Below are 11,243 nucleotides of genomic sequence, written 5' to 3' on the forward strand. Positions count from 1 at the left end.
ACACCTTCTCTCCATCTTTACCTCTATCCACACCGTCTCTCCATCTTTACCTCCATCCACACCTTCTCTCCATCTTTACCTCCATCCACACCTTCTCTCCATCTTTACCTCCATCCACACCTTCTCTCCATCTTTACCTCCATCCATACCTTCTCTCCATCTTTACTTCCATCCACACCTTATCTCCATCTTTACCTCCATCCACACCTTCTCTCCATCTTTACTTCCATCCACACCTTCTCTCCATCTTTACCTCCATCCACACCTTCTCTCCATCTTTACTTCCATCCACACCGTCTCTCCATCTTTACCTCCATCCACACCTTCTCTCCATCTTTACCTCCATCCACACCGTCTCTCCATCTTTACCTCCATCCACACCTTCTCTCCATCTTTACCTCCATCCACACCGTCTCTCCATCTTTACCTCCATCCACACCTTCTCTCCATCTTTACCTCCATCCACACCTTCTCTCCATCTTTACTTCCATCCACACCTTCTCTCCATCTTTACCTCCATTCACACCTTCTCTCCATCTTTACCTCCATTCACACCGTCTCTCCATCTTTACCTCCATCCACACCTTCTCTCCATCTTTACTTCCATCCACACCTTCTCTCCATCTTTACCTCCATTCACACCTTCTCTCCATCTTTACCTCCATCCACACCTTCTCTCCATCTTTACCTCCATCCACACCGTCTCTCCATCTTTACCTCCATCCACACCTTGTCTCCATCTTTACTTCCATCCACACCTTCTCTCCATCTTTACCTCCATTCACACCTTCTCTCCATCTTTACCTCCATCCACACCTTCTCTCCATCTTTACCTCCATTCACACCTTCTCTCCATCTTTACCTCCATCCACACCTTCTCTCCATCTTTACCTCCATCCACACCGTCTCTCCATCTTTACCTCCATCCACACCTTGTCTCCATCTTTACTTCCATCCACACCTTCTCTCCATCTTTACCTCCATCCACACCTTCTCTCCATCTTTACCTCCATCCACACCTTCTCTCCATCTTTACCTCCATCCACACCGTCTCTCCATCTTTACCTCCATCCACACCTTGTCTCCATCTTTACTTCCATCCACACCTTCCATCCATCTTTACTTCCATCCACACCGTCTCTCCATCTTTACCTCCATCCACACCGTCTCTCCATCTTTACCTCCATCCACACCTTCTCTCCATCTTTACTTATATCCACACCTTCTCTCCATCTTTACCTCCATTCACACCTTCTCTCCATCTTTACCTCCATCCACACCTTCTCCCCACGTTGTCTTCTGTTCACACGTGACATCACTTCCTGTGCAGAGCTTCCAGAGGTGTTCCTCCTCCAGAAGACGCCATCCTCTCCAGTCACCTGCATGGCGACAGGTTTCTACCCCGACTTAGCCGACCTGTTTTGGAGGAAAGACGGCGAGCAGATCTTCGAGGACGTGGAGCACGGAGAGCTGCTCCCCAACCACGACGGAACCTTCCAGATGTCGGTGGAGCTGAAAGTGGAGGTGACGGCGGAGGTGGAGGGCAAGTACGAATGTGTGTTCCAGCTGTCTGGCGTCAAGGAGGACCTGGTCACCAAGCTGGAGAGAAGAAGCATCCTGAGCAACGCAAGCCATGAAGGTGAGAAAGACACATTTAGTTGGAGATGTTTCCCATCACAAGTCCACCTGTCACCATTATTGATCCATGTCACCATGACAACGCTTGACGTCTGCATGCAAAGTAGTCATGAAGGTTTCCTCTTCATGCTTTGTCACTCCACTTGTGCTTTTTTGCTCTCCACAGACAACTGGAGCTTCGCCCTCGCTGCCACGGCGGCGGTCGTCGCTGTGGCGGCCGTCCTGGCGGCCATCATCATCGTCATGGTCAGGCGTCACAGAAACAGACAAGGTGAGGGACACCAATGTCCTCCGTCTTCTTCTTCTTCTTCTTCTTCTTCTCGGTCCAGGCCGTGAGTTGATGCTTTCATCCGGGCTGCATGTTTTAGTTGCCTTCCAGCCAAACACTCAAAGATCCACAGAGACAGAGCGCACACTCTCACATAGAAAGACGTGAGGAAAAAGTCCATTTCACCTTGTTTCACTTTCATTTCAGCCCAGTACGATCCAGCTCGTAAGTAAAACATCTTTTCTTTGAGCCGCAAGAAACAAAGCCGTGGTGAAGCGTCACTCACATGGAGGTCTGATGTGGACCTTTGTTACAAGTTTAGCCTGAAAATCCCAACTTGAGCTGACTCCTTCACAATAAAAGACCCTCCTGTGAGCACACGCAATACAAAGTGTGGCATATCTCACGTTTGACATGAGTCCTCATGATGAAGATCAGCCAAATGAGACCTCAAGTGTGCTGACTCATCAAGAAGGTCTCCTAGTCAGGAAGTAGAAGAGCAGCACTCTGCTTCTTCATCTTTCCAAGTCACACCTCAAAGATCTGATGTGAGTGACGAGGCACCTTCTGGATGTTCTTCCTTCACCGTTTGCGTTTGTCCCGCAGCTCGCCACGGCGGCGTGGAGCTCTCCGAGAATGTGGCGGCTGAAGGCTGAGTAAGTCTGCACCTCCAAATGTTCTTGTGTGAAGATGATGTTCAACTTGCTTCTGTTGGGAATGTGCTGAGTCATCTTCTTCCTCCAGGATGTTTTGTGCACTGGAACACAGAGAGATGTCTCCATCATGGAGATGTGCTTTGTTCTTCATCCCACTGCTCCTCACGCTATTCCATCTATTCTTCTTTGGCCGTTAAAATACTTTCAACATCAAACGTTGGTGGCTAGAAAATCATTCGGGGCTCACGTTTCATGGCCTTGACATCATGAAGAGGATTTCTTCTTTCTTTGAGTGGCCGCTGCTTATGATCAATATCACATTGTGTCACATCTCTGTCAATAAATCCGTTTGTTCTCCACTCGCCTCGCACTGCTTTCTTGGCGACCAGGAAGGCTCTCGCTCATAACAATGGTAGAAATAGCTCATTTTTATTTATCTTGTATTTTTTCATTCAACAATTAAATCCCTAGATCAGTTTCAGGTTTATCTGTCCATATCATCATATTTTTTTATATTTTATGCCCTTTTTGTCAAAACTCTGTTTTGTTATGGCAAAACAACTAAATAATAATGTTTACTAAACGTAATTGCAATCTTAAATAGGTCAATAATTCATAACATCATTGATTTTAATTCATTATTTTTTGAGCAATGACAATTAAAAAATGCCTTAAAAATGTATTTATTTTTTTTTACTTTCAACACTTAAGTCTCTCGATAAACTTCAGATCCATCCCTCGTTTCTGTGACGACCTGTCACGTCAGGTGTCACATGGTCTGTTTGCGTTTGTGTTTATCTCCTAGTCAGCGCTCTTATTTTGGTCCCACTTCCTGTTTGTCTCCCTGAGCGCTTTTCCCTCCTCACCTGTCGCTGATTGGCAGCCTGGCCACACCTGGTCATGGGGTGAGGGTGATGGGTCAAATGCAGAGGATAATCTCACCACACCTAGTGTGTGTGTGACAATCATTGCTACTTTAACTTGAACTAACTGTTGTGTATAGACTAAAGGGGAGGTGACGGCTCAGACACCAGGGGGTAGTATATACAATAATTTATTATATATAATAAATATATATAATAATAAACAATACAACTAAACTATAGAAATAGAGTGTGTGACTAAAATACAAGAGTGTGTGTGTGGTGTAAGACTATGTGTGTAGATATCTGAAGTGTGTTACCAAGTGTTGATGAGAAAAGGCAGACAAGTCCAAAGATGGCAAGGCAAAAGGGGTCCAAGATCAGCGAGGGGTCCGTGGGGCAGAGAGAGACGTCAGAGTCCAGGGGCGAGTGAGGAGTCGGGAAAGAAGAAGGCAGTCCAAAACACCAGGGAAACAACGGGAGATCTCGAGGAGGGAAGACTCGGGAAGGCACTGCGGAAGAGCAACAGACGTCAGAATCACGGAGGGAAAAACAACACAGTAAGAGCGCATAAGGCTTACGGTACACAAAGAGGTAACTAAGTTCCCGCGACGATCCTTGGGTCCACTGGTCCTTTATTGATCTCGCCCTCATCAGTCGCAGGTGTGCAGGCTTGTCGCTGCGTGGGCGTACTGCGTGGGCGTGCTGCGCTCAACGCGAGCAGGGGCGTGTCCGAACGCGCTGTCAACGGCTCCTCCAAGTGCTCCCGCAGAGGAGGGAGAAGTAGACTGCGCGTGCGCCGTAACACTAACCAGCTGGCTTCTATTTATGCCTGCCTCGCCCTCCAGTCAGGGCTCAAGGATTGTTTTGTTAAAGGTTACTCTGGTTTGCTGTATGCTGCTTATGCTTCTGTGCACTTCCCTGCTGCACCTCCTTGTGCTCCCTGTGGGAATTAAAGACTCTCACCTGCACGTCGTCCTCCTGTTTCCTGCATCTTGGGGTCACAACTAGAGCAGCCATGCGAGTACGTGACAGCTTCTTCATTTTGTATTTGTTTTTGCCCTTTTAGTCAAAAACCTTTTGTTTTTAAGGCAAACACATTTTCCCGGAAAAATATTTTGAAGTCAAATGTTTTAAGTGACGTAATTGGAGCCTTGAATAGTTTAAATAATTGATAATAACATTGAGTTTGATTCATTATTATTTTTGAGCAATGACAGCTTTAAAGAGAAAACAACCTGCATGGCAGCTTTATTATAATCAACAATGCAACTTTTCTTTGTTACATTTCACCTGTTTTCACCTCTTTTATTACACTATTTAGGTTTTTTTATATATTATTTGTAGAATGTGTCGTGGGCTGTTAAAAGATTAGCTGCGGGCTGCAAATTCAGCCAAATAATGTTTTCATTGGGTTATCTCACAAAATGAAACAGAAAATCTTGATATTGCTTTTACTTCTGCTATCAGGCAATGTGCAACCAAATCCAGGACCCAGCTTCAATAACATCAGTACTGCTGATGAATTTAGAGCCGGGTCAGGCCTCCATTTCAATAATAGGAGTCTCCTGCCAAAATTAGACTTAGTCAAAATCTGGATTCCAGCAAGAAAATGCAGACTTCCTTATCTTATCTTAAGGTGGCTAAGTAAAGCAGTCTCTGACAAGGACGTTGCTATTAATGCATATAATGTCTTCCCATGCCATCGTCCTGGAAAAGGTGGAGGAATGGCCATATATTTAAAAAACACATTTCTTGTTATCTAATTGTCAATCACTAAAGCAGTGGTTCTTAACCTGGGTTCCATGGAACCCTAGGGGTTCGGTGAGTCGGCCTCAGGGGTTCGGCGGAGGTCAAGACACACCCGACTCATCGTGTAAATACAAACTTCTCCCTATCGGCGTATTACGGATACGGCAACAGCTGACTGATTTGCAGGTGTGTCATTTGTTGTGAGTTTATGCACTGTGTTGCTTTTGTTGTTTGAACAAGGTGATGTTCATGCACGCTTCATTTTATGCACCAGTAAAAAAACATGTTAACACTTTAGTATGGGGAACATATTCATCATTAATTAGTTGCTTATTAACATGCAAATTAGTAACATATTGGCTCTTAACTAGTCATTATTAAGTACTTATTAACAGCATGGCCTTATTATAACCCTAACCCTCTTACCCTGACCCTAACCCTCTAACCCTGACCCTAACCCATACTTGCCAACCCCCCCGGTTTTCCCGGGAGACTCCCGAATTTCAGTGCCCCTCCCGTAGGGTTAGGGTTAGGGTTAGTTAACCCTAACCCCGGGACAACCATTCTCCTGAATTTCTCCCGATTTCCACCCGGACAACAATATTGGGGGCGTGCCTTAAAGGCACTGCCTTTAGCGTCCTCTACATCCTGTCTTCACGTCCGCTGTTCCTCCAAACAAACAGCGTGCCGGCCTAGTCACACAATATTTGCGGCTTTTACATACACTTAAGTGAATGCAAGCATACTTTGTCAACAGCCATGGAGGTCACACTGACGGTGGCCGTACAAACAACTTTAACACTGTTACAAATATGCGCCACACTGTGAACCCACACCAAACAAGAATGACAAACTTTCGGGAGAACATCCGCACCGTAACACAACATAAACACAACAGAACAAATACCCAGAACCCCTTGCAGCACTAACTCCTCCGGGACGCTACAATATACACCCCCGCTTAATTGATGATGTAGAGCAGGGTTGGCAAACTAGTCAGAGACTAAGAGCCACTTTTTTTTACTGTGTTACTGCAAAGAGCCACATCCTACACATGAGCACACATGAACATCACCCCATCCCTTCCTCACGCGCACAAACACACCCACACACACACACACACACACCCACACACACACACACACACACACACACACACACACACACACACACACACACACACACACACACACACACACGCACACACACACACACACACACACACACACACACACACACACAAACCTCTGCTCAGCCAGATTTATTGTAAATGTCACACACCAACATGACTCCTACAGTACTAAGACCACAGGCCACTTATTTTCAACAATTAACATTGTGTGCACTGTCTCTCACACACATACGTGCCAACCTTGAGACCTCCGATTTCGGGAGGTGGGGGGTGGGTGGCGTGGTCGGGTGTGGCGGGGGGCGTGGTTGAGAGGAGAGGAGTATATTTACAGCTAGAATTCACCAACTCGAGTATTTCATATATATATATATATATATATATATATATATATATATATATATATATATATATGTATGAAATACTTGAATTTCAGTGAATTCTAGCTATATATATATATATTTATTTTATTATGTATATAAATAAAAGAAATACTTGAATTTCAGTGTTCATTTATTTACACATATACACACACTCATCTACTCATTGTTGTACTTGAAAGTACAATGCAATACAATTCCGGGGCAATGGCACCTATCAAATACACAGTAATGAAAACACAGTTGTTTTACTAACTGTACTGTGTGTTATGAGAGTAGAGTATGTGTGTGTGTGGCCCTTTAATAGGTGAGCATGTGAGGTGAGTGACGTCAGTGAGTGTGTGGGCGAGAGAAGAGAGGGAGCGGTAGCGTGAGTGCGGGGAGGGACTAGTTGGTTTTGTGTTGGATTGGCTGTGTGCAAGCAATCAATAAAGCAGGAGTTGCAACTAATCGCTGGACTCATCATTCACCCTAAAGTCGTCCGCTGTGGCGACCCACTGCCGGGTAAGGTGAAGGGTGTTGCCCCGAGCATACATCGGCCATGGAGAAGTGTCTCCCCTGCGCTCTTCGACTACGGTCTCGTTCTTCTGCTTGGTCTCCACACAATATATGCAATATTTTTTCCACATAAAACATTTTAAAGTGAATGTTTTTAAGTAATAATTCATTGTAACATAGATTTTTTTTTTTTTTTTTTTTTTTTGAGCAATGGCAATAAAAATAAAAATAAACAAAGACAAAAGAAAAAAAAACAGCCTGCATGGCAGCTTTTGTGTCAACATTGCAACTTTTTCTAGTTAGATTTCACCTCATTCCACTTTTTTAAAATGTTTTTTTTAATTTTTCCAATACTATCAATTTTGCAATTTTTGCAGAATGTGTGGGGGGCCGGTAAACGATTAGCTGGGGGCCGCAAATGGCCCCCGGGCCGCACTTTGGACACCTCTGGCATAGAGTAAGCTAAAGTGACGCTGAAGATTTGAAGCTTTGAAATGCACTAATGACGCCTGACGTATAAGGCAGAATGGCTTGCCATTACGTTCAACAAAAGAATATAAACTCACTCTGTTAAAATTCCGTGTTCTTCTTATTTTCCTTTTGCTGTGCTTTTTTCCCTGCCATTTTGAGAGTGAACTTGTCACAAATGGTTTACTACTGTGATCTCACGCACATGCACCTTTGACCTCACTCAAACCGGCTTCGGTTTCTTCTTCTTCTTCTTATGTGCAACTCTAACCGGCTTAAGCCGAGCGAAAAAAGTAATCCGAGTATTGTAATCCAAGTATTTCCTTTTTTTTTTCGTGATGATCACGATCACAGCCGATAGAAGAGGCCGCGTGTTGAACGCCACGGTGTTTTACAAGCTGGATTTTGAGAAAACGCCCTCTTTGTGCTGAGCGGAAGTCAATGAAGCGGTCGTGTGTCTCGGTCGCGCTGCATTTTGGGAAATGTAGTGTTTTTCGTCCCGGCAAACGCCAGGGACAGTAGATATACTACAGTACAGTAACACAGCAACGTGGGACTCCGACATCAAAAAGTTTGTCGCGTCAACACCTCGTGGGCACTAATAGATTTAAAAAAAATGTTATGTATATACAAACCCCGTTTCCATATGAGTTGGGAAATTGTGTTAGATGTAAATATAAACGAAATACAATGATTTGCAAATCATTTTCAAGCCATATTCAGTTGAATATGCTACAAAGACAACATATTTGATGTTCAAACTGATAAACTTTTTTTTTTTGTTGCAAATAATCATTAACTTTAGAATTTGATGGCAGCAACACGTGACAAAGAAGTTGGGAAAGGTGGCAATAAATACTGATAAAGTTGAGGAATGCTCATCAAACACTTATTTGGAACATCCCACAGGTGTGCAGGCAAATTGGGAACAGGTGGGTGCCATGATTGGGTATAAAAGTAGATTCCATGAAATGCTCAGTCATTCACAATCAAGGATGGGGCGAGGGTCACCACTTTGTCAACAAATGCATGAGCAAATTGTTGAACAGTTTAAGAAAAACCTTTCTCAAGCAGCTATTGCAAGGAATTTAGGGATTTCACCATCTACGCTCCGTAATATCATCAAAGGGTTCAGAGAATGTGGAGAAATCACTGCACGTAAGCAGCTAAGCCCGTGACCTTCCATCCCTCAGGCTGTACTTCATCAACAAGCGACATCTGTAAAGGATATCACCACATGGGCTCAGGAACACTTCAGAAACCCATTGTCAGTAACTACAGTTGGTCGCTACATCTGTAAGTGCAAGTTAAAACTCTCCTATGCAAGGCGAAAACCGTTTATCAACGACACCCAGAAACGCCGTCGGCTTCGCTGGGCCTGAGCTCATCTAAGATGGACTGATACAAAGTGGAAAAGTGTTCTGTGGTCTGACGAGTCCACATTTCAAATTGTTTTTGGAAACTGTAGATGTCGTGTCCTCCGGACCAAAGAGGAAAAGAACCATCCGGATTGTTCTAGGCGCAAAGTGTAAAAGGCAGCATGTGTGATGGTATGGGGGTGTATTAGTGCCCAAGACATGGGTAACTTACACATCTGTGAAGGCGCCATTAATGCTGAAAGGTACATACAGATTTTGAGCAACATATGTTGCCATCCAAGCAACGTTATCATGGACGCCCCTGCTTATTTCAGCCAGACAATGCCAAGCCACGTGTTACATCAACGTGGCTTCATAGTAAAAGAGTGCGGGTACTAGACTGGCCTGCCTGTAGTCCAGGCCTGTCTCCCATTGAAAATGTGTGGCGCATTATGAAGCCTAAAATACCACAACGGAGACCCCCGGACTGTTGAACAACTTAAGCTGTACATCAAGCAAGAATGGGAAAGAATTCCACCTGAGAAGCTAAAAGAATGTGTCTCCTCAGTTCCCAAACGTTTACTGAGTGTTGTTAAAAAGAAAGGCCATGTAACACAGTGGTGAACATGACCTTTCCCAACTACTTTGGCACGTGTTGCAGCCATGAAATTCTAAGTTAATCATTATTAGCAAAAATAAAATAAAGTTTATGAGTTTGAACATCAAATATGTTGTCTTTGTAGTGCATTCAATTGAATATAGTTTGAAAAGGATTTGCAAATCATTGTATTCCGTTTATATTTACACAATTTCCCAACTCATATGGAATCGGGGTTTGTATTTTTAAATTTGTAATTTTTTTTTTTAATTTTAATTTTTTCTAATAGAGTAAAGAGCCGCATGAAACCAGCCAAAGAGCCGCATGAGGCTCGCGAGCCACGGGTTGGCTAGCCCTGGTCTAGAGTCCCATTAGACTACTGTTTACTTACCTGAATCGGTGCAAAAAGGTTTAGCGACAAATATAAAAGCGACCATTAAAAAAGATATTTCAAATGGGATGGAGTGGATTTTTACACTCTTAATAAAAATATTGTTTTTGAAGATTGAAAGCATTTATCATCAACAAGACGTTACTGACCTCACTTCATTTGACACTCACAAGCATTTAGAGAAGAAACCATTAGATGCACCAATGTCTTTACATCTGAGGGCTCCACTAATTAAACATTAAGTTTAAAGGGGAACATTATCACAATTTCAGAAGGGTTAAAACCATTAAAAATCAGTTCCCAGTGGCTTATTTTATTTTTCAAAGTTTTTTTCAAAATTTTACCCATCACGCAATATCCCTAAAAAAAGCTTCAAAGTGCCTGATTTTAACCATCGTTATAAACACCCGTCCATTTTCCTGTGACGTCACATAGTGAAGCCAACACAAACAAACATGGCGGAAAGAACAGCAAGCTATAGAGACATTAGCTCGGATTCAGACTCGGATTTCAGCGGCTTAAGCGATTCAACAGATTATGCATGTATTGAAACGGATGGTTGTAGTGTGGAGGCAGGTAGCGAAAACCAAATTGAAGAAGAAACTGAAGCTATTGAGCCATATCGGTTTGAACCGTATGCAAGCGAAACCGACGAAAACGACACGACAGCCAGCGACACGGGAGAAAGCGAGGACGAATTCGGCGATCGCCTTCTAACCAACGATTGGTATGTGTTTGTTTGGCATTAAAGGAAACTAACAACTATGAACTAGGTTTACAGCATATGAAATACATTTGGCAACAACATGCACTTTGAGAGTGCAGACAGCCCAATTTTCATCAATTAATATATTCTGTAGACATACCCTCATCCGCTCTCTTTTCCTGAAAGCTGATCTATCCAGTTTTGAAGTTGATGTCAGCAGGCCAGGGAAGCTAGGGTCGATATTCTTCTCTTGATCATCTTCGGTGGCATAAGGGACGGTGTGAGCCAAGACATCCAGGGGGTTTAGCTCGCTCGTCTGCGGGAACAAACTGCCGCCATTGCTTGCCGTGCTAGCGAGGTCCTTTGTCCCTGAATTGCTCACACACTCCGGCAGATTCAATGGGGGTCTGGCGGCAGATTTCTTTGACTTTATGGTTGGAAATGCATCTGCTTTGAGTGTCGCAGGATATCCACACATTCTTGCCATCTCTGTCGTAGCATAGCTTTCGTGGGTAAAGTGTGCGGAACAAACGTCCAA

General features: G+C 43.8%; 1 protein-coding gene across 2 annotated transcripts in view; it reads left to right on the top strand.

Moving 5' to 3' along the window:
• The window catches only part of LOC133612004 (major histocompatibility complex class I-related gene protein-like), a 6,919-nt gene extending 4,707 nt beyond the window's left edge, over positions 1 to 2,212 (top strand). The window contains exons 3-5 of one of the 2 annotated variants that reach the window (XM_072913615.1): positions 1,331 to 1,639; positions 1,805 to 1,909; positions 2,007 to 2,212. In XM_072913615.1, the coding sequence (XP_072769716.1) occupies positions 1,331 to 1,639; positions 1,805 to 1,909; positions 2,007 to 2,074 (482 nt within the window). In that variant the 3' untranslated portion in view covers positions 2,075 to 2,212. The remainder of the gene's footprint in view (positions 1 to 1,330; positions 1,640 to 1,804; positions 1,910 to 2,006) is intronic. The other variant, XM_072913616.1, reaches the window with a different exon arrangement.
• Positions 2,213 to 11,243: the final 9,031 nt, after the last annotated feature.

This window comes from Nerophis lumbriciformis, linkage group LG08 (assembly GCF_033978685.3).
Source record: "Nerophis lumbriciformis linkage group LG08, RoL_Nlum_v2.1, whole genome shotgun sequence".
Taxonomy (NCBI): Eukaryota; Metazoa; Chordata; class Actinopteri; order Syngnathiformes; family Syngnathidae; genus Nerophis; species Nerophis lumbriciformis.